This window comes from Cavia porcellus, unplaced genomic scaffold, assembly GCF_034190915.1.
Source record: "Cavia porcellus strain 051 isolate PalLab524CR breed Dunkin Hartley unplaced genomic scaffold, mCavPor4.1 scaffold_10, whole genome shotgun sequence".
NCBI classification, from domain to species: domain Eukaryota; kingdom Metazoa; phylum Chordata; class Mammalia; order Rodentia; family Caviidae; genus Cavia; species Cavia porcellus.
The window spans coordinates 54,314,667-54,334,220 of NW_026947493.1; the positions used below are offsets into that span (position 1 = coordinate 54,314,667).

Below are 19,554 nucleotides of genomic sequence, written 5' to 3' on the forward strand. Positions count from 1 at the left end.
CATTATTTCTCACATCGTGTCTATTTCTTCGTTGGCAGCCCAGACCCAGTGACTGATCAAGGAAGAAATCAGAAAATGGCTTCCTCCCACAACCTGAGACAAACTTCAACCAAACTGAACTCCCCTAAGGTTTGACTGTATTTTTCACTGAAGCTAGTCAAAGCCTAACTTCTCTGTGTGTCCAATTTTATTCTTCTTTGCATATATGAAACTGTAAAAAAAATACATGACATATTTTACGTTGATTATTCAGGGAAGATATAGACCTCAGCAGACACAGGAATGATTTTGAAAAATTTTCCTTTCAGAAAAAGAAACATCTATCTAAATTAATGAAGTAAACAAGTGATGTAGACAAGAGTCTTTCTATCTGAAGCTCCACTTTCTACCTAAGAAAAATATTTCACAGGAAGAAAAGATTTGAGATCTGATGGTTGGCCCAGAAAAGAGATGACCACTAGAGATTGCAACCTTGGTGACCTCATCTATGTAGTTAAGATCTCCACCACTACCTTCGATAGCTTCATTGTGCCCTGGAAATCCAAGCTGCAATCCCTTTGTTTAGCTGCATGTAATTTTCAGCTATCTCACCTTTCTTGGAGTCTCATACAATATGTGTGTGCCTCCTGTGCTTAGGCATATAAAATATTCATGTGTTCTTTTTATCTGTCCATGGTCAGTTTATTGCACAGACTAAAATTATTGAAACTTGAGACAGAAAATTAAATTTAAAACTGTTTTGTAAATCCAATAATACACCTTAAAAATATTCTAGATTTTCAGGGTGTATTTTCTCACTTCTATTTTATACATGAAAGGACTAGATAATCTTTCAATAATGATGGAAGCAAATCATTTTCTTTATATTTTCATTGAAACATACAACCTGAAAATATTAATTGTGTTTTTGAAAATTCCATTTCCAATTGGAGATCTCTTTAATTTCAATCAATTTAAAATGTGTAATATCATATTAAATACATGGATGGGATACAAATATTTAACTAATAAAACAAGTTTATTATGCTTAAAAGTATTCTGGACACTAATGTCTACTTCACAGTCAACTTTTCAGGGGACTCAACCTGTGACGGGGTAGACATGATAACATCTCTAAAATTGATAATGTGAAAATTATGTAAGAATGCATTTAAAATCACTTTACTTTCAAGAAAATTTCCAAAAATGAGTTTATTATAATTCATAAAAATGAACTTGAACTAATATTTACATAAGACATAAATTGTTGTGCTAACAGAGACATTACTTCAATTATTAACTACAAGAATGCATTATAGACAGGTGTAATTCCAGCACTCAGGCTAAGGCAGGAGGATTGTTGCAAGTTCAAGACCAGCCTGGGCTACAAATTGAGCTCAAGATCACCCTGAATGACATAGCAAAACTCTGCTGCAAAAAAAAATTTCATGAATGTGTATTTATTTAAAGAACAACTCTAATAACTCATTGAAAAATGGGTATACAAAGACTATTACTGGTCAGACATTATGCTCATCTATTATCTTCATGAAAAAATGTTGTGGCCATGAGAACTCTTTTTCTGGGGGGGGGGGACAATGATGAAAGAATGAAGAAAATAAAGATAGAAAGCTAGGGTCAAGTTGAGCCCTTCCTCCGAATGGGAGGAAAAGACTACTCAATCTCCACAATGTGTTTATTTATACATTTGTCATATTACACCACTTTGCTTAACTAGCTCACTCCTTTTACCCCATTTTCTTGGGGCTAGAACACCTGTTTGCCTCTAGCACTTGGTGCTCTCAGGGGGCTTTTTTGGCGTTCCATGCCTTTTGGGCTCTCCTCTGCGCTCTGTGCTTTCTGCTCCACACGTGTAAGCAATCACTAACTCAGTAGCTACCAACAAAAAATATGTTTTATACAATGAAAATAGCATATCCATAATTCTGCTCTATGCCTGGCTTACAACTGTTGTCTCTGTGTTCCAAATGGCTTGGTGTCTCTTCTGTATTTTTCATATTTTAAGTAACTACTTTCACTAATAGTTTCCTTAAGATAAACCAAGATGGTTTTGGTGAATGTCCACTTTTTACTGTCAGGGCATTCTCAAATAGTAGTATGTGGTACATATATTGTGAGCCATTTTCAAATTGACAAGTGGTAGAGTCACAAAAATAGCAATAAATTGCTTCATTTTTCTTTATCCTTTTTGATGCATTTTAACTAATTTCTCACTTATACAAATAATATTCATTTAAGATGTCTGGTAAAAATGTTTCACATTATATCTCTATACAGTAAAAAAAAAAACAAGAATAAAAAAGCAATAAAGTGCTGTGACATGGATGAACCTTGAAAATAGTACGAAAAGAGAAGCCATTCATAAAAGATCACATAGTGTATGCTTAAATTTATATGAAATTAACAGAATAGGCCAATCAAAAATAAAAATGTTAGTAGTTTTATAGAGTGAGGCCAGAGAGAGGGATGAATCTTGTGGATTTGAGTAGTAATGAGAGAAACACTGGGAACTGTTGCTCCTAGGTCATTTGGTGACCTTACTCATGGTACCAGGGCTGAGAGGCTGCCACTTAATGTGCTCATTGGAAGAAATGGAAAGTTATCACTTGGATTTGTGGGAAATATGTATTGGGAGATAGAGAATGAATAGTTCTACTGTGGAATACATAAAATATTACCTTAAAATGTTTTTGTTATTTTTATATCCTTTGATTCAACATGTATTCATCCTTTCAACAATAATAATAAAAGAAATGTAAATATAATAAAAAGGTAAGAATATATTCCCAATGTTCAATAAAGTTCATAAGTATAACAACTGAAAAATATTTATGTATACTTATTATTACAATAAAATATATAGCTATTCACTGATCACATGAACAGTTGCTGTATCTCAGCCAAAAAAAAAACTACTACTAACTACTTCAAAGACTAGCACTTATCTTTAAAAGACTATACACCAAGGCGATGAGATGATATATGTAATTTCGTAATATGTATGTATACATTTCATTTTTGAAACTGAAGTTTCATTAAGATCAGATGATTGTTCTTCTAAAGCAATATACTTTACTGGTTTCAAGGATTCTTGCATATATGAAAGATAAGAACAACCACTCTTGATACATAAGTTCCACTAGCAGATAAACTAGCAGTTAAAGAATTTCATTATTGTTGAATACCTCGAATAGAAACTCAGTTCATTTCAATGATAGATTGTTTTCATCTAAGTTACGGACTCAAAGTAAAACTTTCAAAGTTCACTTCTGAATAATAGTGAATGATATTGTAAATTGGCTTAAAAGTTCAAATGAAAGATTGTTGTTTTCTCTACAATAGTATGAATATAAAGTTAGATAAATATAGGATGTGGGATGAAAACTATAATCCTACTTACTTTTTGAAGCAGAATTTCCCTTGGAAGCTGTGACCACACATGATTCATAATTAACATCTCATTAATTATAATAGGAACTTAGTTATCAAGGCTGATTTTCTTCACAAACACACCCTCAATCATGGAGACTCTGCAGTTCCCTTATGGTGGCCATTGTTGATTAAACTTAGCTTTGAGAATTAGACTTACTATGTGATTCAACTTTTATGTATTTCAGTATGATGTCAAAATTATAAGAGATTGCATCAATTGGAAATTTTTAATATCAAAGTTTGAAAACAGGAGGAGGTTGAAATTAATCAATTTGTCAGGAAAAGAAAAATTGAGTCAATTACATGACAGCCCAAACAATGAAAACTGTTTAAATTTTTGAAACTCTTGTATTAGACTCCAGAATGTTGCAACTTGTGGGGTATATTTTAATAAAATTCCTAATATGAAGTACAAACTTATATACTAAAAAGACATGCAATTGAAAGCACATTTAAGATGATATGAACATCATACATTAGTGCAACATCTGCAATGACTTACCTAATAAAATGTATGTTGAAAAGTACACTAAATGGGAGAAAAATGATAGTAACTTTTATAAATTTGAACAAAAGTGTGTATGCATTTTAATTTCAAAGGAAAATTTTTAAATGTAATATATGCCACATTAAGCAAAAAGTTTCTAGAAATTATCAGGTACATTAGTATATGTAAGGAGAATATTTTCTCAGCTAAAAATACTGTGCCTTATAAAGACCAATCAATCATGAAGCATAACTCTGAAGCTTGCCAGAAGTTTTATGCAAAAGTTGGAAGCAATTTGATTTTTCAAAAATATTTTTCCAGAAGTAAAAATAACACAGTATTACATATGAGGCTAACAATTTATTTAAACCATGAATATATAAGAATAATAATCATTCTGCATATATGTTTTAATATTTTTATGTAATTATACAAAGATTTTGGTTTTAATGAACACAAATTATTTCTTAAATACTTTATTTTAAAATATTTTATTGAATTTTTATAGGTCTCAGTTCCCCTTGTCAGGAAATACCTATTTTTAAAATGTACAAAAGTATAATTAAGATTTTTCTTTTTTATTTCAAAAGTATTTTATGTGTATCTCTACATTAGAGACAAATAAGGGTACAATAACATTGAATTGCTACATGAGGGTTGAGAAAGTACAAGATTCTTTAGTAATACAAAAAGAAAAGTATTTGTCACAATTTCTGGTATGGGAAAGGTCATGGGATGCTGTTTTAGGAATGACTACATTAAAAACCTGAAAGATAAGGAAGTGTTGCTCGAGTGAATAGACAGGGAAGCATACACAGAGAGGGTCAATACCAGAAAACTGGCTCAGAAGCAAATCAGACTCTGTTCTTGAGATAAGCAAGGCCTTTAAAGTTGCACAAAATAATTTAGAATTAAACCAAATGAAAGCGGAAAACCATTACAGTATTTTAAACAGGATGGGGCCTGAGGATGATATTCTGAAAGTTGTTTAGAAAACTTCTTTCAAAGTACCTAAGTTCCCTCGATCTGACTCATAGATTTTCTAGTCCAGCCTGGCCACCAACCTTGTGTTCTCTTTTTCTGAAAGGCTTCTCTCAGCTTAAAAATTGCAGAGTTCCACTCTCTAAAATTCTGGATAAAAGGTTCCCTTAATATTGGGTCACTTCCTTATGGCAGTTTGCAGATATAAATAGATTATTGTGTCTATACTTTTGTGGCTTGAGTATCTTGGGCTTAATGAAGCTAAACAGACTGAAAGGATGAGCCCAAATTGGCAAAGCAGTAGGAAATTTTTGAGAAATATTGAAGTTGAATTTGCATGGACTCAGTTGTTCTCTAACAAAGCCTAACACAGTGTACCGTACACAAAAAGTACTCAAGTATTCATCAAACAAATACAGTCAAAAGCCTTGAATTTGTCTTAGACCTATGAAAGAAATTTTAGAAAACCACTGTTTTATATAATTTTCGTTATGCTTATTGTGATTGTTTGGCTTTAGTGAATGACGAAAATAATGCTTCCCTTAGTTGAGATTCTTAGAAGATTTTATGAATATTTATGTAGCATGCTATTACTGAGTCATCACTAACAGTTAGACAGAGTAGTAATAAAAATCATGATTTTCAGTGGCAATAAAATACTTGTAGTTTTGGGATAAATGTTGATCATCGTTGTTGTTGGTTTGTAATCACTGTATTTGGTGTCACCTTGTTCTCAGTGGCTCATCAATACCCTTTCCATCCTGCAATCCAAAATAAATTTTTCTGAGTTGACAAAGTTGCATCACCTAATGTATTAGATGACTGGCATTAGATAACATTCTTAACTAAATAAAAAAATAGTACATTGTTACACTTGACAAGGGACCATGTTCTGTTTGAATGAGCAGAAAATGTGAATTAGGTAAGCAAGTGGCACAATAAAAATGTATCAAATGAGAGAATTATTAAATTCTTGCTATTTTAAGTTACCAGTTCTTTGTTATGGCAATGCTGGAAAACTGACACAATATACTCAGGTAGTATGACCCTCCCAAGAAATTCTAAGTATTAATAGAAACTGTAATATAGACAAATCTGAAAAACATGATAAATAAAAGAAACCAGATACACAAGAATATGTATCATATGATTCCATTTATAACAGAATGTCCAGCGTACACAAACATGTAGAGACAGAAATATGAGTAGTTGTATAGGGCAGGTGTTAGAGCTGGGCAAAATAGTGACTCCAAATGAATATGCAGCTTCCTTATGGGATGGTGAAAATGTCCTAGAAATCAATTGTGTATGGCTTTACAATTCCGTGATTACATTATTGACCATTGAATTACATATTTTAAGAAACATGTCCTATGTGAATTACATCTTAATAAGTATATTTTTAAAAGAAGATAATTGTAGAATACAGTTATGATTGTATTAGTGGGCAACAGGCTATCAATGAAAGAGAGCTTTATGGAATTTCATAAATATGACACAAAATATTAGGCTGTTCACTCATACATTTCTTCAGTCAAAGACATTTCCTGACCCGGAGTCAGACATTCTACTTCAAATATTTAAAAAGAGTTGATAAGACTAATTTGAAGTAATAACGATTAATAGGATTCAGGTAGGATTTCTAGGTATTTGAATGTACTACAACAGAGGAGACCTCTCAACCAACCCTCCTGCAATTTGACAAACTTGCCACCAATAGTGATTTGGGAGCATCAGTACTTAATTTTTTCTATGAAAATTTCCTTTATCTCCCAATATTAACTGAAACATAGTTTTCCCTCAAGGTACTGTTTCTCAAGAGATTACTATATTTACTTCCATGTACTGAATTTCAACAGAGTAATGAAAGCTAACTTTTATATTGTTTATTTTCTTCTAAGACCTACTCTAAATAGTAGAGTAATTTAATAATGTAATTTCCTTTCCTTGCTTATGAAGACAATTTTACTAATATTATATTTCACTTTTTTAAATTTCCATCAGAGAATTCCATATTTTTAAAACAAATTTCAAATCTCTTTTAATAATACATAAACCTAAATTTAGACAAAATCTTATTTTCAATAAAAATGAAAATATTAACTAAAACTACTGTGTAAATATTCATTTCTCCCAATTTAAAATTTTCAGCTATCTCTTCTTCTAGCCTCATATTCTAAGGCTTTTTCATTTAAAAATTGTTTTCTTTCCATAGTATTATGTTTTATTTTCTCTCAATACTAGTGTACATTAAGATCTTGATGCATGTTGGGTTTTGTTTTCACATATTTACATGTGTTATTTTTGCTTTGTGAAAGAATTGCCCTTTCCTTCTATATTCCTGAAGCGAAATCCAGATAAATTATTAGCTCAATAAAAAGTCTTTCCAAATCCCTCATAAATACCTATATTTGGGCATCATTGTCTTCTTCATCTATAAGAATAACTACAATAATATTGATTTAATAACATTATTTCACATTTTACCATGATTATATGGCTATTACTATTCAGAAAAGAAAAGATGGTCTTTTTATCAGGTTTTCAAAACCTAACATGATGTCTGGCATACATATGCTCCATAAATATTGATCAAAAGAGTAAATAATTGAAACTATGAATGAATGAATGTATGAAGGAATGGATTCAAATAGAATAGCAACAAAAATCATATGCCACAAGCCATTGACACGAAGAATTTAGGCTTGATGTTTGAAGACCAAGAATATACTTCTGATTTTTCAAAAAATAAAGAATAAAGTAGCATAATAATTCCAGAGAACAGAGGTATGAGTCAGAGAAGAGAGACAGTGACTCAACAGAAGTGTGTTATTAGGAAAACATGATTACACAGGACAAAAGCATTAATTTGAACACTTGAGAGAGACAACCAGTTAGGGGCACACCCTAGCCAAGATGGACAGATGGAATGATGAAAAGAGTATGTGAGTCCCTTTGTGGTTGCCTCCTAAGACCAGGCTGAATAGCATTGTTTAGAAGAGTGACCTCAGCTTTATTAGCTGTTAGTGTGTGACTAGAGTACAGATCACTGGAATCGATGTGTGATTTCACCCTTGATTTTCTCTCTTAATAAGCAAACAAAAAACTGCTCATTAATTGTTAGCAACCAGAAAAAAACATTTTTCTAACACTGATTCATTTCTATTGAGAAAGTAAAATGACTGTTTGTCTTTTGTTTGCTTTGGAAGATTGGTGCACTCCTATCTGATCATATGATTATCCATAAATGTGTGCACATATATATAATTTGATACAATAGAAAGTGTGATCACAAGTGTTTTATTCATGTTGCATTAAAATTAAGTTTATGGATCTAAATCTTAAAATTTAAAAACTGAACAAAAAACTATACATCCTGTATAATCATATTACTGACATCACAATATTTAAGCTCAGTAAAGAGAATGTGGAAATAAATTTCTTCTTTGACTAATTTTATTACTTTATATGAAAAAATAAAAATCTTTTTATTCAAATACTTATGTATCAAATTATAATGTGGTAATTTTAAAATAATTTTAGAATAGTGAATTTCAAAACAACATAGAAGACTTTAAGGCACAGAATACCTTTACTTTTTTTTTAGTGACTGTCTTTAAATACTTCATCTTCTTGATTTAATCTTACAATGATTTTTATATTTTTATTTTATTGTCTTTTTAGATATAATATGCAATGTGGTGATAGATGCATAAGATACAAAGTAGAATCATAAATACCTATAAACTCACTGCACACCATTAGATCTACATGATATTGTCAGAGATTCTTTTCTAAATACACTTGAACTTGAGGAACATGTTTACAGGGACATATGGGCACAGTAGTATTGTCTTCCACTTTTCATTTTAAAGCTAGATATGGCTGCATCCTGTGTTCCACCTACCAGTGACCTATGAATGGAAATGATGGAAAGGCCAGTATAAGCTTTCTCCTCTTGGAAGGATAATTGTGGAATCTTCTCTTTATTGTGCTGGAACCTTGGTCAGTTTAGGTCTAAAATTGTCTACCAGGAGCAGACAGCCCTTACTGACATGCTTTACACACATAGTGATAGTGAGAAACAAAATCTCTTTTAAATGATTGATTCTGGAAAATTGTTTTGTTACCAGAGCTTAACTTAGCCTATACTAATTTATAGTAAGTGGATACAAGTGAGAATTTTTTCTATATTATATTGGACATACCGTGTTCATGCTGTGAAACTCTCTGTATGTGTTTCATCCCAGTAGTCATCTATCAATGAAGCATTACTTTTAAAAAATCTCAGAACTGTGCAAACTTTGTATGCTTTATTTTTTAGTGTTCTTCAGTATTTTGTAACATACTTCCTTGATCTTAATCTCCAATTTACCAAGATTAAAACAAAAGAAGAAGAAGAAGGAGGAGGAGAAGAAGGAAGAGGAGGAGAAGGAGAAGAACGAGAAGAAGAAAGAGAAGGAGAAGAAAAAGAAGAAGAAGGAAGAGAAGAAGAAGACGAAGAAGAAGAAGAAGAAGAAGAAGAAGAAGAAGAAGAAGAAGAAGAAGAAGAAGAAGAAGAAGAAGAAGAAGAAGAAGAAGAAGAGAAGGAAAAGAGAAAGAGGAAGAAAAAGAAAAAGAAGAAGTCGTCAAAAGTGAGTCTGTTAAGGTTTTGGATATGAGTTTGAATTTTTTCCAAAAATGATCTAATAAATTTATAATTTCAGCAGCTTTGAACAAGCATGCTTATTTCAGCCCATTGTCGTCAACACTGATAACTACTGAAACAATCCTTCACAATTTAAAAAATGGCAAATAACTGAATTATTAGTGATAATAATGTTTTTTTTCCTAACTTAGTGGTTTGCATTTCTATTTTTATGAATCTCATAATTCATAACTTTATTTTTCTTGTGAATTTGTGAGATTTTTTATTTATTACATATATTAACTATTTTCTAGTCACTAATTTGAAAAAATTATGACAATATTTCATTGTGTTAACTTGATTTATGGTATTACTTTTAATAAACAGAAATTTAAATTTTTATGTGACTAAATCAAATGATTTTGTATTTGTGACATCCCTGGGCTTTTAAAACATAGTTACAAATATATCTTCATGTTGAGATTCAAAATATCCTTCCATATTCTTTCCCATTCTTGTGATATTTTTTTTAATGTTCAAACCCTTGACACAGCAGAAACATATTTACCTTTAAGGAGTGAAAAAATGTATTTTGCTCCAAATATTTAAATAACTTTTTAAGAAAATTGATCGACACTTGTATGTTAGTTCTAATGTATTTATAATGTTCTCTATAAAGTACTTATAACTGTATTATATTATACATTTTCTAATTACATGAATATAAATGTCTTAGATAATATATGATATCATAACTTTTGTATAATCCTTTTAACATTCTTGAAGCTATCTATGTATTTAGTACTTTACAACAATAGAAAAATCTTCCAAAAAATGTTTAGTAGCTATGATGGCAGACATCATTTAAGTTTCATGACTTTTTGAGAACTTTATTTAATTTTAAATATTTTGAGAACTACCAGTGTCTTTGGACCTGGGGACACACGAACAAGAGATGAATGTCCTTTTCTGTGAAATTTAGCTTTTTATTGGAAGGAGATAACAAAAACTAGACAAATTAGACAAGATAATTATAGGCGGTGGCTGGACATATGTGAAAATAAATTAATGTAGAGACTGTGAGATGCTGGGTGACTGAGGAGCAGCTTTGTGGTTTCAAATGTAAGGAGAGGCTTCCCTAAGAAGCTACCCTTTAGGAAAGATAAGATGTAAAACAAAAATGCTGGGAAAAGTGGAAATAAATTAATAATACCTTAAGACCATTAAGGCTAATAATATTAAAAAACTAAGAGGATGATTGCTATGTCTGCAAATAAGGGGGAGAGGGAAGGAGCCATGGGGGGAAAGTTTAAGGTAGTTTAATTGGAATAGACTTGAGGAAGTTTGCCAGGCCAATCAGAGGACTTAGGTGTTTTGCTTACAGTGTAAGGCAAATTCTTGATTATGATTTACATCTGCAGAGAGGATTACTCTGGATGTTGTACTGAGAATGGCTACATTAAGTTGAGGGAAGCAGGGAGGTCACTGCGATGTATGTTGGATTTTAACTGAGCTACTAAGAGGCATGGAGTAAGGCGGATGGACTCCATATACGTTGAAGGTAGAAGTATCATGACTTGCTAGTTACTTTCTGATTGTAGTAAAGGAAAAATAAAAATAGTGATTTCTGTGATCCAAGTTAAGAACACGTAGAGAAATAATGCAGCAAGATGAGAAAGATGTGGATAACAGATTTGATGCTGACCATGCAGCTGTGCACTTTGAGTTTAGTACATGTCATCAATTTGATAGTATAGAGTATATACTTGTGTATAAAAATTTAGACTTTGGAGGGAATTAGGGCTGGACATTAAAATGTTTTTTACTGCCTTTCTGGAGGGCATAACTGACTGTTAGAATACTTTCTCAGTATAAGTAAGGCCCAGTGTTCAAATCTCAGCACCAACAAAAAATATACTTACTGTCTTAGGTATTTCACCACTAAGAATGAAGCTTGTTAATAGGTAAAACTTGACCTACTTAATGTAAAATTAAATATTTAAAAACATTATTATATTTGCCAAAAAATATTATTGGTATTTTTCTTCTGCTCTTTCTTCTGAGCTGCTGAGTAGGAACTTAAATTTTTTCCCCGAATTACTGATTTATTAAAAAGGCTATGTTTCCATGAGTACAAGCAGTTTTTCTCAAAGACCACCAACACTTTGGCCTTACATTTCACAGATTTTTATATAACTTTATTTCCCCTCTAATCATAGAAACGATAGTATTTATAAACAATGTTATTGGTCAACGTAGAATTTGTAGCATGTCTTTTGAATTAACCTAAGTCTACCCTGATGCCTACAGTGTAGAAAGATGTGTAGCGTTGGTAACTTACAGTGTTCCCAATTTCTTCCTCCCATCTCTTGCAACATTGTCATTCATTTTATTTAATCGTATGATATAATAATCCATTAATTTTAATAGTTATTTTCACGTCAATTAACAGTAAGAAAAATCAAGATTTTATTTTCCCTTAATTTATTTTTTCTTCAACATTCTTTATACAGATCTGATTCTTTATAATTAAGTTTATTGGTATATTTTAGACATATATGATTACATTCATCATAGACAATTTTTATTTGCACATGATATACATGGGGGGAGGGTCAAACTTAGGACATTGCCCTTGCCAAGCTTATGCCACTGAGCTATATCCCAGACCCACATGCTGTATTTTGATTTTTTTTCTTGATTTTTTCCTGCCTTCAAACCATCTTCCCTTGCCTGGTTACCAAGCTTTGTTTCCATTTTATTATTTTTAATTATTTTTTCTTTATCCCTTCTTCTCTTTATCCCTTCCCTGAACCTAATTCTTCTTTGTTTTTGAACAATTTCATCTCATTTTACAATATCTGTTGTACATTTTGGTCCATATCAGGGAAACAATGTGATGTCTGGTTTATTTCACTTTAGAATATGGTGCTAAGTTACATCCATTTACCTAGAAATGCCTTAAATTTATCTTTCTTTATGGATAAATAATGGTCCATTATATAAAAAACCATGTGTTCTTTATCCATTTCTCAGTTGATGGGCATGTGGGTTGTTTCCAAGATTTAGCTATTAAAAATTGTGCCACTATAAATATGGGTGTGTATGTAATGCTGTAAGATGTTTTTAATTCTTCTAGGAAAATACCCAAAAGATACCAAATAACTGGGTTGAATGTGATCATAGTCTTGGTTTCCTAAGAAATTTCCACATTGATTTCCTCAAAGATTGCATCAGTGTACACTTCCACTACCAGGGGAGAAGCAGTCCTTTTTCTCAATTATTATTGGTTGATATTTTGATGATAATCGTTCTTTCTGGAGTGAGATAAACTCTAAGCATTGCTTTAATTGCATCTCTCTAATAACCAGTGATATGAAACATTTTTTCGTACATTTATTTGCCATTTGTATTTCTTATTTTGAGAAGGATGTATTTATTCATCTCAGATGTTCATTTTTGGGTGGGTTCTTTAAATTTGAGGAATCTGACTTTTTTTTTTTTTAGCTCTTTCTAAGTTCTAGATATAAGTCCTTTGTCTGAAGGACAACTGACTAGAAATTTTTTCCACTATGTAGGTTGCATTTTCACTGTTGTTGATTTCTTTTGTTCTGCAAAAGCCTTTAATAGGATGACATCCCAGTTATCAACAATTATTCCAGTGTGATTTGGGTTTTGTTCATGAAATCTTTGCCTACAGCTATGTCTTTAAGAGTTCTGCCTATTCTCTCTTCCAGCAGATTTAGTGTTTCTGTTCTAATATTTAGATTGTTGATCCAATTCCATTTTATTTTAGTGCATGGGTCTAGTTTTAGTCTTTGGCATTTAGAATGCCGGTTTTTCCAGTACCATTTATTAAAGTGACCATCTTTCTTTCATTGATGGTGTTTGGTTCCTTTGTCAAAGATACAATGGCTGAGTTGTCTTTGGAGTTGTTCCTGCAGCTTCTAATCAGTTCCATTGATTTTCAGGTCTGCTTTTTTGCAGTACCATGTTTTTATCAGAATAGCTTCGTAGTACAATTTCTAGTCAGAATTGCAATACCACCTATCTTGCTTTTGTTGCCATGAATTTCTGTTTGTATTGTAAGTCTATTTTGGTTCCAAATGAATTTTAGGAATGTTTTCTCTAGTTCTGTGAGGTATGCTAATGGTATTTTGTTCAAGATTGCATTAAATCTGTGTAACAATTTTGGGAGTATGGTGATTTTCACTATGCTGCTCTTTCTATCCATGAACAAGGGATATCTTTCCATTTCTTTTTTTTTTAATTTATTACTTTATTTGTTAATATTAAGATAAAAGGTAAAACAAATTGTCACAACAAAATAATGAAAAAGTAACAATTGTTGATAAATTACACATTATCTTTAGTCACTCAAGTACAAAATATGGGCATAAAAATTACTTCAATCAATATTAGCACAACCTTTCCTATTCAGTGAACTAAGTGACACTAATGGTATAACTAACTCACATTTTTTTTCTTTTCCCTTCTATCCTTTCTCTTTTCCCCTATCTTAATTTCTTCTTTTTATTGAACAGTTTCCTCCCATTTCACAGTGACTATTGTATATTTTGAACCTTATGGTTTCACATATGTCACTGTGGTGTGATGTTTTCCATCCTTCTGGTAAGATACACAGAAGGGGAATACCTGGGTTGAATGGGACCTCTAATCCTAATTTTTTGAGGAATCTCCACACTGATTTCCACAGTGTTTGTACTAATCTACTCTCTAAGGAACAGTTGTAAAGGGTTTCTTTTTCCCTACAGAACCAGGAGCATTTTTTATTGGTTGATATATTTTTTTAAAAAATTAAATGATTTTTTAATGAATAAGGGAGAGGATGAGATAAAAGGGAGCATAACAATACAGGTTAAAGCATGACACTCTCAGCAACCTAGTGCTTCACCACCAAATAACCCGACTTAATAGTAGTTACCATAGTGTCTTTTTCTTTAAAATATTTGAATATAACTTCATATGCTATAGCATCAAATATATCAAGACTGTATAACACCATTCAAGTGGATGAAAGCATTGTAGAGTATTTAGAACCAGCTAAAAGAAAAAATGATCAATGGTTTCAATATTATCTCTTTGCCTATAACAATTTTTGTTTATACTACCACATACGATAAAGTCCAGCAAGTTACAACATAATAAAATCAATGGAGACAGAAGAACCATAGTTTGGTACAGCTTTAAGACAAGATGTTATTAAATCAGCACTAGCTGTTATTATGTCTTATTTTCTTCAAAGTGGCTGTTCATTGCATCACCGGCCATGATATCAAACAGCCCAGAATAAAACCATTCCAAGTAATGAGTGACAATTTTATAAGGCTTCAAGGCCATATAATGGGATATCATGGTTATCACGTACTTTTATATATTTGATTCATTTCCTACACTAGGGAAACTATTCGGAGTTCACAGATGCGAGTTTGATTTAGTTCACTTATGAGTATGGTTTCAAGCTGCGCCCATTTATTGATAAATACCTCAATGTGGTCCTTCTTTATAGCTGAGTAGTACTCCATTATATAGAAGTACCACAGCTTTTTTATGCATTCCTCGGTTGATGGACATTTGGGTTGTTTCCATGATCTAGCAATTACAAATTGTGCTGCTATAAACATGGGTACACATATATCACTTTGGTATGATTCTTTCAGTTCTTCTGGGAAGATGCCTAGTAGTGGAATAGCGGGAACAAATGGGACTTCCAATCCCAGGTTTTTGAGAAATCTCCAGACTGACCTCCACATCTTTCCATTTCTGATATTCTCTTCAATCTTCTTTTTCACAGTATGTGATTTTCAGTACATATTTTACTTCCTTTGTTAGATTGATTCATAAGTATTTCATTTTTAAATGCTATTATAAAGGGTGTTGCATCCCTGATTTCTTTCTCAGTGAGCATGTTGTTTGTATACAGGAATGCTATTGGTTTTTGAGTGCTGATTTTGTGTACACCTACACTACTGAATTTGGTTACTAAATTTCAAAGTCTCATTGGTCATGTCTGTGGGTCCCCACCAATGCCTGGTTGGTCCCACCTGCTTGCGTGTATGCCGATGCCTAGGCCTGACCTTTCTTGCTTAAATTTAATTTTTTTTTTTTTTTTTTTGGTTTCAAGTTCATAGAATTTTCTCAAGAAAACAAGTGTGGTGGCTTAATTATATACCTAGAAAGGATGACATATATAAGCAAAAAGTCATGTGACAATAAAAAAAAACTGGATTAAAGAAATTGTTAAAAATATGTGAAACATCTAAATTTCTATTTTTAAGTAAAACAGCATTTTCAAATTAATGAACTAATTCTTGACCTGTACTAACTTTTATTTTTAGCTAATATTCTTCAGTACTTCAAAAAGGGTATGTTAGTCTGCTTTTCCACTACTAGAACCAAATATCCCATCCCTGCAATTTAAATGAAAAAATAGGTTATTTGAGTCACAGTTTGAAAGGGTTCAGTAGACGGTCAACTAGCTGCGAGGCAAGAGTAATGGATTAAGTGTGTTTGAGTCAAAGGAGGGTACTTTGAGGAGGTTAATAACAATGTCTTTTACTGTCATTTAAATATTGCTGTATTTTTTATTACATTCTCTACTTAGCTGCAATCTCAGTGATGGTGCATGCTTGCAGTTTCAGCAGTCTGTGAGTATGAGACAGGAGGATTCCAACTTCAAGCTCAGTCTTAGGCAACTTAGTAATTTATCAAGATAAGTATTGAAAATAAAAAGTAAAAAGGGCTACAACTTAGTATGAAAGCTAAGGGCTCTATTCCCAGTACCGGAAAATAAACAAGCATGTTAGGAATCCACTGTTAGGAGAGAAGAAGAATTCACTAGTATTTCACCTGGTCATTTAGGTTTCAGATTTTTTTCACACACAAAAAAGAAATTGGATACATATATTTTGTTTATGTTCATGCATGATACAAGATGACTGTAGCCTTTTTAAAAATTTATGAATGTCTAGTTATTCCAACTTAATTTCTTCCACATTCTAGTTTTCTATATCTGTAGATCTGCTTCTGCACGCTACCATTAGTCAACTTGTCTACTCCTATAACAATATGCTCTTTAAATTGCTTTAGATTCATATTAATTCAGATGCAAATATTCCTTCATTATGTATTATTAAAAATAAATTCTACTTTTGGTTTTTCACCTAGATTTTGAATCATCTCATTATGCTCCATGATGAATCACATATATTTTTATTTATTTTGAGAGAAATTTGGAGAAAATTGTAATTTTTTGGCAAGGCATTTCTCATTCACAAATTAATCTTTTCATTATTCTGTTTGAAATATTCTTAAGTATTAATATATTTTCTGAAGTATTTCCTTAGGATACTATTTTCTGTGTTTAGTATTATCACAGTTAGGTTATGCAAAATCCCACTGAATTTTACATATTGAGCCATAATATTATTGAACTCTCTTATTTACATGGATTTAGTATGCTTGCAATCATAGAATCTCCTATTAATGAAAAACACTTTTCTCCCTTCGGACCTGTATAATGTATTCTATATCCTTGCCTTAGTGCATTGACAATAATTCATATGGAATATTTTCCAAAATTACAGTGGATTAAAATGATGTAACTAAAGGAAGAAGGTAGAAAGAGAAAATGCTTGAGGAAAAATTGAAGAGAATTTTGTATTTAGGGTGTCAAAAATGAGCCAGAGAACAAGATCAGAAATAAATCTGGATATCATAGTGCTACGATACTAGGGGGAAGGCTTTCAAGCAAAAAGCTCTCATACACAAGACCCAAACTTGCAAAAAGTCAATCTTTGCTGAGAAACATCTGGTAGATTTTGTGATCCTTGTTCATCAGGAGGACAGTTTTAGAAGACTGGTTAAGATAAAAGTCAGCTTCTACTAAATAAAGTACTTTTAAAAAGTAGAGTCAAAGGTAACAAAAACAAACAAACAAAAACTCTTCTGCATTTTTCAAAAGAAAAATAAGAGAAAATGGGACAGTTACTTAAGGGATAAAATTGTTGAGAAGGGGTTTTCTTTAATTAAGGAGTACAGAGGCTCAGAATTTACCTAAGGCAGAAAGGAAGTAGTTATTGATAGCAATACTAATGAGTTTAGTTTAAAGAGGATGAAGATGGTATCAAAACACAGGAAAAATTTACACTGATATAAAGAAGGAAAGTTTCTTCCTCACACTCTTACAAGAAAGGAGATAGGAAGAGTGAAGACACAGAAATGTTAAGAGGATTTGAATAAAAACCTCTGAAGGCTCTGGAATGACTGCTGAATTAATGTAACCAAGAATGCTATATCAAGAGGATTCTTAAGCACAACTCCCATATTCTCATGATCAAGACACGCTACAAGAAGGACCAGCTACTCGATGGAAACTTGGCTCTTGTAGTACCTTTCTAGGAACTGGGAGCACAGGATGCTACTGGTAAGTTAAGCAAAAAAACTCATAAACTTTTAGAACAAGAGCTACAAACCCAAATGGCAATGATATTAAGATAGCTAAGGACAAACACGGAAAAGTCCACTTGCAATTTATAAACATTCAATTTCAACACTCCTAAAATATCTCTAAACATGTGCGACAACAGCTCAGTAACATCACAAACGACAAAAGCCTCAAACTGGATATAATCCAGTGTCACTAGTTTGTAGCCATAACTCTGAAGGGAACAGCGCCTTGGCTTAGAACTAACAGCAGCATTCATTGTTTTGGCTTACCCATATCCTTCGTATACCCATATCCTTGTACAGAGTCTCTGTTCCATGCTATCTCCCTGCTCAGTAACCAAAGCCTGAGCAAGTTGGAATCTGCCTAACAGATGGAATCAACAGTTGTTCTAGTATTCTCCGGGCCAGGCTCTCTGTGGGGAAGAGAGAGGTTTGAAAAGGAAGTGGGTTTATCCAGACCAACATCCACAGGTCAAATAGAAACCAACCTCAGACATCCACTTAAAAGAGTAATACAGAACAAAATAAAGCTCACACATGTAGCAATCTTTGGAAATTGAGAGGTTCACATCATAGAAAGCATACAGTGCTCAGGATGGGAAGTATCCCATGTGGAAGCCTAGCTAAGCCACTTCAGAGAATATTCTTCCATTTTCTGGCATTTAAAAAGTGAAGCTGCTAGGGGAGAGATAGTATCTTGCTCAATATTTTGGGTCAACATCATTGGATCTTTGTCTTTGCCCCAGAGGCTTGACAGCAGGTGTCTCTGCTCAAAGAAGACCAAGGAAGTGCTGAACCAGGTTACATCCTGAGGGATTCCCAGATGTAGGAGAGAAATCTGAGAGGGACGCAAACCCCAGAAAGTGGGAATAGTTGGAGAACAGTGCTACTTTGTCTCCAGCTTAACACCAGGAAGCTGTGCTCTGGAGGAGCAGGGATGTACTTTAACAGGATTTAGAAAAGCAAGTTAAGAAGGTTGTCTTGAAGAATGGATTCATTATAGTGGGGGAACATTGCAAAGGAAGTAGAATTTAAGTAAGGGGAGGGGATTGCTGAACTAATCTTGCCTTTGGGTCAGGTAGGGTTTTCCAAGCATGTCCTGCTTTGAAAATTTTGTTTTTGACCATACTTATAGGGAAGTTCTAGTTTTCTTAGATTCTATTAAGCATTGGATAATAGGAACCACTATAGAAATCACTATATTAACTCTTATAAGAGCTACAATAATATCAAATGAAAAAATGTATAAAAAGTGATTGAAATATTATAGAAATTTGATAATTAATAAATATTAATACTATTGCTAAGTATCATTGTCACCAAATTTAAACCTAAACTGAAATTTTGGCATCATAAACTCACAACTGATCCTCAGCTCTAAAGACAAAGTACAGAGCTTTTCATATAATTACAATTCAGTAGAGATTTGCTATGTTAGGGAATTGTGCCAGCAATAATAGTAATCACTCAAATGATTAGAGACCACAATAGACAGAAAACAAACTCCTTGGCTTTTAGCATGTTACTCATTAACAGCGTGATTTGTGCTTTTTCCCCC

At 32.4% G+C, this 19,554-nt stretch overlaps 1 protein-coding gene across 13 annotated transcripts in view; it reads left to right on the plus strand.

The window, feature by feature from the left end:
• Window positions 1-19,554, plus strand: part of LOC106025858 (histone H3.v1-like) — a 311,126-nt gene that overhangs the window by 157,588 nt on the left and 133,984 nt on the right. For 6 of the 13 annotated variants that reach the window (XM_063257481.1, XM_063257487.1, XM_063257485.1 and 3 more), the window contains 2 exons: window positions 39-129; window positions 9,280-10,156. In XM_063257481.1, the coding sequence (XP_063113551.1) occupies window positions 39-129; window positions 9,280-9,561 (373 nt within the window). In that variant the 3' untranslated portion in view covers window positions 9,562-10,156. Of the gene's footprint in view, window positions 1-38; window positions 130-308; window positions 2,827-9,224; window positions 10,157-19,554 lie in introns of those variants that run through there. The other 7 variants (XR_010050198.1, XR_010050194.1, XR_010050191.1 and 4 more) reach the window with 5 other exon arrangements.